General features: G+C 35.7%; 1 protein-coding gene across 1 annotated transcript in view; it reads right to left on the bottom strand.

The window, feature by feature from the left end:
- Positions 1-517: 517 nt before the first annotated feature.
- Positions 518-14064, bottom strand: part of LOC145266540 (protein phosphatase inhibitor 2-like) — an 88835-nt gene continuing 75288 nt past the window's right edge. The window contains exon 4 of the mRNA XM_080122315.1: positions 518-1073. Coding sequence (XP_079978441.1) covers positions 862-1073 — 212 coding nt within the window. The 3' untranslated portion in view covers positions 518-861. The remainder of the gene's footprint in view (positions 1074-14064) is intronic.

Here is a 14064-nt window from a genome sequence, read left to right as displayed (position 1 = left end):
TTTTCTTAGATTTTGACTTGATTAAAAAAATACAGAACTACAGAAAATACAAAAAAAAAATATTCATGGTGTATATACCCACCACGGAACGAAGACGTCATATTCCAAAAATTATGTAAATTGATAAAGTAGTTTTTTTTGTTTGTTTTTTTAACCAAAAAAATAAAAATAAAAATTTGTGATGTGACGTGATGCAGGGAACTTTTCGAGGGCAGTTGCTTAAGTGAAAGAGAAAAAAAAAATGCAGAAATATAGGAATGAACATAAAGTCCACTCTACTTAGTGAGGCACAGGCCTAAAGTACATTCCTCTGAAAAGGGCACTTTTAAAACAGGAGTAAAAGGGGCAGGTGCTTGGGCACCCCTAGCAACCACTCTTCTGCACGTCCCTGACGAGAGAGACGGGAGCCGTCATTTTATAAATGTTAAAATTCAAGTGCAATTTAACTACAAAAATTTTGTTGGCATTCAAAATAATTCCAACTTTTAAATCGCTAAAAAACAAACAAAAAAAAAAATTGTAAATTTTGATTTTCTTAGTCAAAAAAAATAAATAAATACTTATTCAATTTACAGGATTTTCAGAATTCAACTTGTTCCGTGACATCATATAGCTTTTTCGGTATTTTTATTCATTTTTTTTTTTTTTTTTTTTTTAATTAAGTTGAATTCTAAACAAGAACTTCAAAGTTTTTGAAAGTTTGATTTGTCCGATGTCGGCTAAACTGGAAAAGAAGGGTGTCTGAGCCGTGTTAAACCAAGAAGCTAAAATGTCTCTCCTGGAACGATCGCACGTGTTCCTCCATTTTCATTGTCTACCGCACCGAAGAGGAGACCACCATCACTGCCAGAGGAAGTGGCTTTAGTGCGCAGATGACTGGCTTTCTCCCACTTCTTCCGTATCGGGTTGTGTGCTGGTTTTATCATTCTCGCTGCCTTTTTCCTCAGCTTCCGCCTTCTCTTCCTCATCTTCATCATCATCTTCTTCCAATTCCATTAACTTCTTGGCCATTTGTACGGCCTGGAATTCATTATAGTGCAACATCCGCTTCTTCTCAAACATTTTTCGCTTGGCTGGAAAAAGAGGAAAAGAGAAAAAAATGTTGATGGTGGTAGAAATGGTGTTTCTCGGTACTAGTGCGTATAACGAACCAGATTTCTGAAAATATTCACTTGGGTTTACTCGGCACGTAAGGTAAACTGCCTGAATATGTTAGGTGCCACCGAGCAAATTTTAAAAACACTACAAAACAGAAAATAACATTTATCAGATACGAATTACAATAACAAAAAAAGAAAAATGGAAAAGCAATAAAATATAATAACAATCTACCATTATATATATATATATATATATATATATATATATATACACACACACACACACTAGCAGGCCACCCAGCATTGCCTGGTCATAAGATACGTTTGAATATGATATTTTAATTCATGCAGATTACGTATCTATTATAGAGACAATTCTCCATCGATTATTATATTCAACCTAATATATTGTAGTGAGATCAAAACTAAAAATATATATGATATGGGTGCCATCAGCTAGAATTGAAACTGAAACGTACAACTCTCCACCTTCATTCTTTAGCTTCTGAGCCATGCCACCTTCATTCTTTAGCTTCTGAGCCATGCCCCAATAAAATGTATACACTCTTTAAATTATCTCAACTTGCTACATGAATACGCTATACCACGTTCCCAAAAGATGTTTAGGAATAAAGAATGACGCTTCCAGCAGAATGGAGCACTTCCCCACTATCATCATTACGTAAGAGCATATCTTGATAGTCACCTGCGAAGCAGATAGTTAGGACAAAGAGGAAGTATCGAGCACTGTCCACACTTACTGGATTTTACCCCCCCACCACGGATTTTTCATTTTTTTGAGGGCAGAAATGGGAGCATGTTAAACACAGGGTTCACACCACAAAACGAGCTACCATGAATGAATTGAAAGCAACCATTCAAAAATGTGTCAACAAACCAATTGAACTGATTAGGAACGTTTTCGATTCAATCAGTGAGCGTTGTCAGCTGTTCATGGACCACAATGGCCAATAATTTGAACACTTTTGATAATTAGCTGGTTTCTATATTTGTTCAGTGTTTTGATGTATGAAACTTCTTTCTTATAATAAATGTTGGTTTTATGATCATATGATCATTTTAACAGTGTACACATTTTATTGGGACACTGTGTGTGTGTGTGTGTATATATATATAAAGCTGAATGTCTGTGTGTGTGTGTGTGTGTGTGTGTGTGTGTGTGTGTGTGTGTGTGTGTGTGTCTGGTCACGAATAGGCTCCTATATGGTTGAGTATTTTAAAAAACTGATTACATATAATGATAGAAGATGTATCAAGACACAGGAATGGGTATGTTTGATCTGGCAGAACAGTGGTTCATTAAAATTGTGAGGTCTGCGTTCATGTCTGATCCATAAAGTATGGAAATAAAAAATTAAAAAATTAAAAAAAACGTTTACAAGTGTCTTTGATATAGATGTACATAAGAATACTTTGATAAGTATGTTTTAACTTAAATAGGGATGGTATAATAAAATTGTAGGGTCTGTGTTCGCGCCTGGCCTCCATAGAATGGAAATAGGCACAAACTTTAATAAAGACTTTTCATATCTATCTGCGTAAGTATACTTTGATAATTATGTTTCAGTTTGAAGAAATATGGTATAATAAAATTATGTGGTGTTCGTTCGCACCTGACCTCCATAGAATGGAAATATGTCACAAAATTTAACAAGGTTTTTTAATATAGATCCACAGAATATTGTGATAAGTGTTTCAGTGTGAACAGGTATGGTATAATAAATTATGGAGTTTATCTATTTTATTTTTACTTTCATCATATTTTGCTTTGGTTTTGATACCCCCAAATTCAACCCAAATTTACAACCCTTCCCTTTCCATAACCTATCATACTTTCATAAATCAGTCCATTTTCTGTAGGTTGTATTTGAACCCAGTCAACAACGGGTACTTTTGCTAATATATATATATATATACATATATATATATATATATATATATATATACATACATATATATATATATACATACTAGAACCCCGAGATACAGCATTAAAAATTAGTAACAGAATACAGTACAGTATTTAATACACATGTATATAATCAAATAAAATTAACATTATAAATAACACCATAGGGTGGGGCAAATACTGTAAACAGGGGCTAGAAAAACATTGAATTCCACATTGCAATTTGAAAAAAAAAAAAAACATCATTTTCTCAATTCTTTTTTTGCTCTGATGAATTGGAATTCCACTGAAACATGTATGCACATATGTAACCAATAATGTTTGCATAATAAACAGACTATATACCAGCTCTGTCCTGCATTGAGCACTTTTTAATAATCATGTGAGTTTCATTGGATTTACATCTAGGAAACCAATCGATACAACCGATATATATATATATATATATATATATATATATATATATATATATATATATATATATATTAGTGAGGAGACAATTTCAATATTTTCCCCTGATTCCAAACTAAATTCTTGATACCAATTCAAATTATTGCAAAAACATGTTAAATGTGAATATATTTTCTTAAACTTAAAAACCCACTTGTAAGATGCAATCTATATAGTTTAGTTTTACTGGTTGCTTAAAATCAGTAAACATTTATTTAAAAAAAAAAACCCTTGGCAGCCAAATTTTCAGCCAAAAACCGATTAAAAAGCTTGCCCTATGTCTGAATACACTTTATGTAAAATTTCAAATGTTTAGACCAAAAATTGGCTGAGAGGTCAAATTTTTTAAAACTTTGACCCCTTAACATTTATTGTTTTTGGCTCAAATCAAGTTAAAAAGTTTGATCCATGTCCAAGGAACCTACATCTAAAATTTCAAGTGTTTAGACACAAAATTAGCGGAGGAGTTTGGTAGAGTTTTCAAAAATCAAATCATTGAACTTTGACCCCTTGACAGCCAAATTTCTAGCTGAAAACCGATTAAAAAGATTTCCCCAAATCTCAATGCCCCTTATGTCAAATCTCGAATCTGTAGACTGAAAATTGACAGAGTAATTTGGTAGGGAAATGTACACACACATACACACACAGACACTTTCACTTTTATTGATATGTAGATTTGCACCAAATATTGAAAAAAAATTACACTTGAATATTTTAACAAATTAGGCACAAGGTTACTCAATAGTGTGGGAAAATGAGTGTCGTTGGTCATCCTTTATCATCATGACTAAAAAATGCCCATCCTACTCTTAACTAAAATCCTTAATCACCAAAATACCACATTTACTTCAGGGGCGTCCCACTTGAAATTTCACAAATTGTTCAAAAATTGTTGAAAATAAAACGTTTATGTAAAATCAATTTATTGGCGAATATCATTGAATGGAGAGAAAAACACAATTAAAGAGTTGGTTAATAAGACCCTTTCAACACTCTCTAAATAATAGAACACCCACTGTTTTCCGGTTTGTTTTGAACCAAAAACAAGCAGATCAATCTTTGAGTGGGGGGAGTGAGATCTAAATGGGAGAGAAAAGAAAAATTGGAGGGGGCAGATGGAGTTTGGAGAATGGGTGATGTCCTTCCAATATGAATGTAATTTAGGAGAGGTAGCGGAGTAGAAAAAATTTTAAATGGGGAGTAGGCATCTTGGAGGCATTCTATTCTATTTCACTTGCTGATACTACACTTTGATCTTAGCCAAAAAGCCAAAGAGCCATAAAAACGTTTTTTGTGACTAGACATTTTCCAAGAGAAAAAAAAAACCCTATGAATATGCAAGGCTTCCAAAAGTAAAGCCTCCTAATTTTTAACTCCAAAACTAAAATGTTGAAGAGCTACAAAAACGGGCGTGATACAATTAAAACGAGTGACCGTTTGTGCTCCAGAATTTATTTTTCTACATAGTCACCACCATTCTCAATGCACCTTTGCCAGTTGTTTAGTAAAAGTCTGGGCACGCTTTGTCATTCATATCTTTGTTGTCACTCTGAAATCAACAAACCCATCTCCTAACTGTGCTGACATCAACTGCATCGGCTTTGGAAATTTTTAATAGACGCTGGGGAATGTTAATTTGTTCAATTTTTCTGCATGGAGGAATTCAATGACATATCTCTGCTTCTGCCCATCCATAACGTGTTGCTTTCTTAGAGTCTCACACCATCAATATCTGCAACAGAAACGGAATTTTCTAGGTCATGCTTTTTTTTTTTTTTTTTTTTTTTATTATAATTACATTTTCACCCCAAACAAGGCACATTGCCACTTTGGTGTAGGGGGCTACTATCAGGGGTAACAACTACCGGGGTACTATGTAGGGATTTGGGCAGCAAGATATCGGTTCATGTCACACTTGAACTTCTGCATGTCAGTACAGTTGGGGAAGCAGGGACCTGGAATGGAATTCCAGAGTCTAGCGGTTCTGGGGAAGAAAGTACTGGAGTAGAAAGATCTTTTACATCTAGGGATCTCTACTGTGTGGGATTTAGCTGCCTGTTGGGTTTGTCGAGGGTGTCTACGTCGTGGGGGCACAAGTGTCTGCAGTTCGCCAGAGCATTCACCATTAAAATACTTGTAGAACAGGCAGAGGGATGCAACATTTCGGCGATAGTACAGAAGCTGAAGCTTAGATGCCAGTTCAGGACCTATCAGATTGGCAACTCTTTTGAACCTTGTCTAGGAGCGAGAGACTAGTAGCAGATGCACGAGCCCAAATATGACAGCAATACTCCATACATGGGCGAATTGTGGCCTTATAGAGGTACAGGATACTTTCAGGTGTTAGTAGTTTTCTAGCACGGTAGAGAGAGCCTACCTTCTTCGCAGCGGCCCTGGCAATGCTTTCAATGTAATTGTTCCAACTCATGTTTCCTGTGAACGTTAGGCCAAGGAGTTTGAAAGATGTACTCTCAGATAAAGAGTCGTTGGCCATTGCTATTGGTGGCAGAGAAGGTTTCTTGTAATTATTGAAGGAAACCAGTTTAGTCTTGCCAGCATTGAATGTGACCATCCATTTTTGTCCCCATTCCACTACAGATTGGAAGTCATCCTCTAGTGTTTTGCCATTTCTTTAGATATGTGTTCATTTGTTTTCCTTTCGTGCCTGTTATAGAGCGTGGTGTTATCAGCATATATACCCATCTCAGAGGCAATTTTGTCGGGGAGGTCATTTATGAATATTAGGAACAATAGAGGTCCAAGGATAGACCCTTGAGGCACTCCCGCATTTATATTATATTGTTTAGATGTACGACCGTCGAGGACGACCTGGATTCTTATCTAAGAAGGATTTAATTATGTTAAGTATTCTACCAGTGATACCGTATAATCTAATGTTCCGTAGGAGACCCTCATGCCATACCCTGTCAAAAGCATTAGATATATCTAAAGCTACTGCTCTGACCTCCCCTGCTTTCTCCAGTGAATGGTATATACGTTCAGAGATTACAGTGAGGATGTCTGCTGTGGAATCGGCTTGTCTAAATCCATATTGTTGGTCAGTCAGAAGTTTAGCATCTGTAAGGTGATGGACTAGAGCATGGTTAATTATCGTCTCAAATATTTTGGCGAAAATTGGGAGGAGGCTAATGAGGCAATAATTTGATGGTTCAGTTCTTTGGCCCGAATTCTTGAATACTGGTACCACAGAAGCAGTTTTCCAACAGCCAAGAAAGCAAGATTCATTAAGGCATTTGTTATAGAGTTTGGAGAGAACTGGAGCTACTTCGGCTGAGCACTTTTTTAATAGCACAGCTGGGATGAGATCCACACGCTTTTGAAATGTATAAGTTTAGTCATTATAGCAATGCAATTTGCAATACATTTGGGTTGAAAAAATAGGAGACATTACTTTTGGGACATCCCTCATACATAATGTGTCAACATAGTTTTTTTTAAATAATTTCACCTTTAATTTATTCATACCAATAATATTGTGTGGTCTGCAACAAACTATCCAGGCCTCGAGGGTCTAGGCTATATTATATTTCTCTTAGTTTGTCTATCCCATTTTACTTTCCTTGGAAATTAATGGGACGATCTGGCGGAAATTTTGTATTGACCTTTGTTTTAATAAGGTGAAGTGAACTGAATATAATGGTAAGAACACAATGACACTCAGTATATGTGCACATTATAATACTTACACTATAGAAATATTCCCAACAAACACATTACACGTAATAAATTCAACTTAATTTCCTCAATGTGATTTTTTTTTTTTTTTTTTTTAATAAACAGTTTTCGTAATAAATTAAAATTGTGAATATCATTCCCATTCTGCAAGTACATGTCTCCGAGGAAGAAATTAGTCTCTGACCCTGTTAAAAAAAAGAAGAAAAAAAAAAAAAAAAAAAATCAACAGTCCTTTTTTTTCTGAAGTAAAATAATACATACGAGCAGGACCTGTGAAAATTCCACAGGGGACTCTTTTATATGTAATATATTGATGTTGACATTCTGTAGATGTTCAGTGTAAATGGAGATGCTCTGATATTATTGTAGCTTTTTTGTTAAAACTGCAAAAGTATTTATCTAAGCTAGTACAAACGCCCGACAAAGCCCGGTTGTAAAGTACGCTTAAATATGATATTTTAATTCTTGCAGATTTCATATGTATTATTATAGAATTAATGTTCTATCGATTTTTATATATTATAAAGTTGCAATTTCAAAAATTAAAAAAAATCTATATCCATATGACTTGGGTGCAATAGCTTGACTCGAAACCGAAATAAAAACTAATTAAAATATATATAATTTGAGTTCCTTCAGCCATAATCGAAACCAAAACCAAAACATCCAAAGAATTCTTGATAAAATTACTTATAAAAAAAATAGATGATTTAAGTGCCATCAGCTATAGTCGAAACCAAAACCAAAACTCATGAAGAATTCTTGGTAAAATTATTTATGACAAGAAATAGAACATAACAATTAAACGACTCGGATGTAAGCATGACTTAGAAAAGAACACATGCTATTGTATTAATATATAGATTATACAAATTTAGGGCATTCACGTCCATTTCTAGAGAAATTCTTGGCAAAAATTCTGTAAATTTCACGATTGTCTCCCCTTGCTCCAAATCGAAGTCTTTCAAAATTTGAAAATGAAAACCAAAGAAAGTTAACATGCAGAAGTGTTGATTTTAACTCTAATGTATCACATGTAATCACGTAATAATCTTTCAAAAAAAAAAATTAAATTATTGCCTATACACAAATTATTTTATCACATTTTGTTTAGGACGATGATTTCATAGCTGGGAGTTTTTCCTCAATTCCAAAACTAACGTAGTTTAGACCAGTGGTTCCCAACCATTCAAATATGATGATTTTAAAACTATCAGGAAGCGATTCTAAAATAAAGAAAGTAAGAGTTATCACCCTTTATAGATTCTTAAAAACAAACAAAAAAAAACAAAACTGGAGAGTTCCAAGGAGAGGAAGGCAGACAATATGGCGCCTCGGCTAACACACGCATATCATTCTGTAAATAATAATTGTTCTGCCTTGAATAAATTGTATTTAACTTACAATGAGTTTGTCTACTTATTACTCAAATATTCCATTACTAACATGGGTGTCCGGCATTGCACGGGTGTTTGGCGGTGTATGTTGAGGAAAAAAAAAAAAAAAAGTGGCAGTAGGAACCTGTACCACAAAGGAGGAAAAGAACGGGAAAAAAACTGCCGTCTTTGCTGTTACAGCCACCACCAAACCGGAAGTGACGTAGGTTTAAATTAAGGCTAGACAATCGAAAAGAGGAGATGACTTTTGAAAATATTGGTGAAAAAAGCGACCCCTCCCTGTAGAAAAGTGCCCAGTTGAGGGTGAAGAAAATGTTTTTAGCCAATTTTTCGATATTTGTCGTCTGAACGGTCGAGCCTCAAAACGATACTGATCTTGTGAAAATCCATCGCCTCTGTCGAAGGTTTTAGGCAGATATGCAAACATACATACATTTATATATTGGTAACTCAAATTTTCGACCCAAATCAATTAAAAAGCTTGCCCTATCTCTGAGTATCCTTTATGTAAAATTTCAAATATTTAGACCAGAAATTGTCTGAGTAATTTGGTAGAGACTGCAGAGGTCAATTTTTTTTTTAACTTTGACCCCTATTATGACCCCTTAACATTTATTATTTTGGGTTCAAATCAAGTTATTAAGTTAGATCCATGTCCAAGGAACCTATATCTAAAATTTCAATTGTTTATATCCAAAGGAGGAGTTTGGCAGAGTTCTCAAAAGGTCAAATCGTTGAACTTTGACCCCTTAACAGCCAAATTTCTAGCCGAAAACAGATTAGAAAGATTTTCCCAAATCTCAATACCCTGTATATCAAATTTCGAGTCTGTAGACTGAAAATTGACAGAGTTATTTGGTAGGGAAATGTACACAGACAGACACACACTTTCACTTTTATAGATATATAGATTCTGGAACTATTTCTCCAGACACAACAGAAGAAGAACACGACACTGTATATATGTACATCATAATACTTTCACTACAGCAATAATCCCAACAGACACATTACACATAATACATTCAACTTAATTTCACATGGAAAAAATACCCAACCTGTCGTAAAATAAAAAGGCTACAACACTAATGAGAAAACCTACTTTTGCTCTCGTCTGCTCTTAGAAAACGTTTCTTGTATTGCATTGTAAATCGAAATATCGACTTTATATCAATGTTTTATTACTGTGTTATAATACTAGCGGGAGACCCGGCGTTGCCCGGGTGTTTGTAGGTGTGTGTGGTGTCAAATAAAAAAGAAACCTGGGGGAGGGGGGGAGTTTGAAAATAAAATCAGCCAGCCAGAATGAGTTAGTGAAAGATGTTTGAATTTATTTAAGTAAGAACCAAATTGACAGGTGCGCGCCCGGAAGTCGTCTAGTGTTACGACGACAACGTCAATGACCAGGTTTGTTTGTTATAAGCAAAGTAAAAAAAAGAAAGCAACGTTTTAATTAAGGGGTGGGGTAATCAAAACATTGAAAAAAAAAACACAAAAAAACTAACGTAAGGCAAACGAACGATGAAAACAGAAAAACGGACACGTGAAAAATGGCTTAAATAAGCCTGTTTCGATATTAAAATTTTAAAAAATCGGTGGGTACCCGGGTGTTTTTTGGTGTGTGGTTGGGGGTGGATAAGCGAAGTAAAAAAAAAAAAACAGAAAAACGAACGTTACGTGAAAAATGGCTTAACTAACACAGGTTCAATATTTAAATTTAAAAAATCGAAAAAAAAAAGAAAAAAAAAAGACATCTCACACCACGATTCGAACCCAAAACGCTTAGATAATGAACCAACGCGCTAATCCACTGACCTAACGTGATGTACATGAAATTTGTTCAGTTTTTCAACTATTTAAAGTAAATCAGGTCATGACATCATCTGACACATGCGTAGAACCGGTCGAGAGGGCCGTTTTTGTTGACCCCCCCTCCCTGTCGAAAATTGTCGATTTCGGGGTGAAAAAAAATCAACGTTTTTAGCCAATTTTTCGATATTTTTTGAGTGAAGGATTGAGCTTCGATATAATACTGAGTTTGTGAATTTTTGTTGTGTCTGTAGAAAGTTTTTAGCAGACACACAAACATACACACATAAATACATTTTCGTTTTTATATATATAGATTCACATTTTGCTCAAAATTAATTGGTGACGACACTGAATTATTGTTGTGATTATTTTAAAGTTGCAACCAACAGTTTGGGAACTATTGGTCTATACCATTGTTGGCTTGTTCTTTGTTGACTAATGTATAGATGGTCCTAGACCTGTGCAGTTTTAGAAGGTCCATGCTCCTAGGCTTTGTCTTCTTACTTTTTGAGAAGGAGTTAGATTATTGCTAATCGCCTGAAAAATGCCAATGAGGCTGTGCAGGCATTTTTTTTTTTTTTTTTTTTGCTTTTCCTCTAAGGTGTCGTCTTTTTACATATTCTCGTTCCTTTAGCATAAAGCATCCGTTCTGAGTCAATGGGCTATAACTTTTGCCCATTTTTAACAGGACAAAATGTGACAGTATTTAAGGATCCCGGGTGAAGTCAATTGACCTTGCTGGTGGATTCTCACAAATCATTTATTACTAATGGGGGAACCAGATGAAAGTTTGATTTCCAGACAATAAGTTGAAAAACAAAAAAAAAAAAAAACAATTACAAGAAACCTTCACTACCACCAATGGCCAAGAACACATTACCCAAAAAGTACTTCCTTTAAACTCCTTGGCCTAATGTTTACAGGAAACATGACCTGGAATAAATACATTGAGAGCATTGCCAAGGCTGTTGTGAAGAAGGTGGGCTCTCTCTACCATGCTAGAAAGCGACTTACGCCTGAAAGTATCCTGTACCTCTATAAGGCAACCATTCGCTCATGTATTATTGTCACATTTGTGCTGGTGCATCTGCCACTAGTCTCTCACTCCTTGACAGGGTTCAAAAGAGTCGCCAAACTGATAGGTCCTGAACTGTAATCTAAGCTTCAGCCTTTGTCCCATCGACGAAATGTTGCATCCCTCTGCGTGTTCTACAAGTACTTTAATGGTGAATGTTCTGACGAACTACAGGCGCTTGTACCCCCTCGACGTGAATACCCCGACAAACCCGACAAGCAGCTAAATCCCACCTCTTCACAGTAGAGATCCCTAGGTTTAAGAAAGCATTCTACTACAATAGTTTCTTTCTCAGAACTACTAGATTTTGGAACTCCCTTCCAGGATTCTGCTTTCCCAACTGTACTGACATGCAGAAGTTCAAGTGTAATGTGAACATACATCTTGCTGCTCATCTCCCTTCATAATATCCCTGCAAATTATGCCCCTGATAGTAGCCCTCTACTTCAAAGTGGCACTGTGCCTTGTTTGGGGTGAAAATTGAATTGAATTATTAAAAATAAAAAACGGCTGGTAAAAACAAAAAGGGTCACCTAGGTGAGCTGGCCTGTTTTTGACGAGTTAATGAAAGACAAGATTCTCACAGTATGTCAATATCACAAATAGATATGCGAATGTCACTAATGAGTTATGACTTATCAAGGTTAAGAAACCACTCGAGGATAGAACCCAGAGCAATTCAAAGATCCCACGAACGCTGTATTTCTGCCTGTTCAATAAGGATTCGATTGTAAAACATTATCCAAGCTTGCTAGATTCATGGTGACATCGATAAATTTTTTTAAATGTTTAAATATTTTTCGCGCGGATAAAACTAATATTTTCTTTCAATTTATTTACTGTCGTCTGCTGAGATTTTCATTGGTTAAACACAGAGCGTGTTTATAATATCGCCTGGTCAGTCAATATTTTTTCATTGGCTGAACGTTTTTGCCATATTCCAGCAGCAGACTATGTAAACTGCCAGGATATGCAGAGGCAACATTCACAGAAAAGCGAGTCAGTAAATACAGAAGTACAAAAAAAAAAAAAAACACCAACAAAAAACCCAACTTATTTTCTTATCCAGGATCCTAGGCATCATCACATAAGCCTGTTAGTTAAGAATATAATAGTCTAACATAAACAAATACTTGTTGAGCCATCCTCATGGATTATCATTTTCTCTTAGGTAATCTTCTGCCAATTCCAATGTTGTTTTGAATCCTCGAATGGTGGCGTTTATTGACAGCCCCCCCCCTCCTTCGAATTAGTTTAAAAAAAAAATTCTTATTTTCTTTTTCTTAGATCCCAGACATCATTATGAGGGCCTGCTAATCTATAAATATAAAAGCGAAAATGTATGTATGAGTGTTCGCTTTTTCTGCATGTCTACAAAAGGCTTTTTTCAGAGAAGCGGTCGGTCGGTTCACAACTTTTTAAAACTTTTTATATCACATATAAATCGTAATATCTCACAGTTAACAACGAAGCTCGCCTGCCTATTTAATTTGCTCGATTTCGGGAAGATAAATATTCAACATTTGTCGCTCGCCACATGTGGGTTAGTCTTTTTCCTATAACATTTTGGGAAGTGTTCCCGCAGTAAATGATACTATCCCGCAGTCAAACTTGACCTCATTAACTCCTTAAAACGGACACCTGCCAAATCCAAGTAATTAAATAAATTCAAACGTGTTTCCGTTAGCATCTCGCGGTGGGGCAATCGTTAACGTCGCACTTTTTTTTTTTTCACACTTTAATTTACAACTTTGCCTCAACGGTTCGGGTTCGATCCTTACCTACCAAAACATTTTTACCCCCCCCCCCCGACCCCCGGAGTTTCAATACACACTTCCATACACTCGGGCAATGCCGGGTACCCCTCGCTAATCAAGAATAAGATAGACACTGTAATACAGGCAACCAATCATTCAAATTTCATGGCCTCATGCCTAATTATACATTCAATCATCATATTCGCTCAATCGTCTTATTTCGTTTGGTCGGATAAAGCGTGAAATGTCTAAAAAGGAAAGAAATTGATTTTCATGAGGACGGCAATCTATGGAAGATTCTCTTTATATTTACGAAATATACAATTAGGTACCAGACCATGAGATTTGGGAGTGAGGAGTATGGGGAAATGGTCAGTGGTAATCCAATCTTAACTAGCAGGGTTACCTGGTGATGCCTGGGATTGTGGATAATAGAATAAAACAGTCAAAGTGTGTGTCCAACATCTACCTCCTCCATTCGGCAAATCCTCAATCATGTTACATTTTGAACACCTGTCCTTTCTCTCTCTTATTCATGTTGTCATTTTTACTTGTTCAAAAAACAATACTGAAACTAGGTCAAAGAGGCAGCGACTGATAGCGACTCTTTCTTTCTTTATCACATTTTCTATTGTATTGAACTAGTTATAAAAAAGAGACAGAAACAGGGAAGTAGAGAGAAAAAGAGACAGAGGGAGGTAGAGAGAGATGGAGAATGATGGGGAGAGAAAGGGATGGAGAGGGAGAAAGAAAGATGGAAAAAGTGGAAGGGAGAGAGAAGGGTATGAGAGAGAGAGAGAGAGAGAGAGAGAGAGAGAGAGAGAGAGAGAGAGAGAGAGAGAGA

The sequence above is a fragment of the Euprymna scolopes genome, chromosome 41 (assembly GCF_053919585.1).
Source record: "Euprymna scolopes isolate OS-2025 chromosome 41, ASM5391958v1, whole genome shotgun sequence".
Lineage (NCBI taxonomy): Eukaryota > Metazoa > Mollusca > Cephalopoda > Sepiida > Sepiolidae > Euprymna > Euprymna scolopes.
The sequence above is the reverse complement of the archived record's forward strand: the minus strand, read 5'-3'. Positions and strand labels throughout refer to the sequence as shown.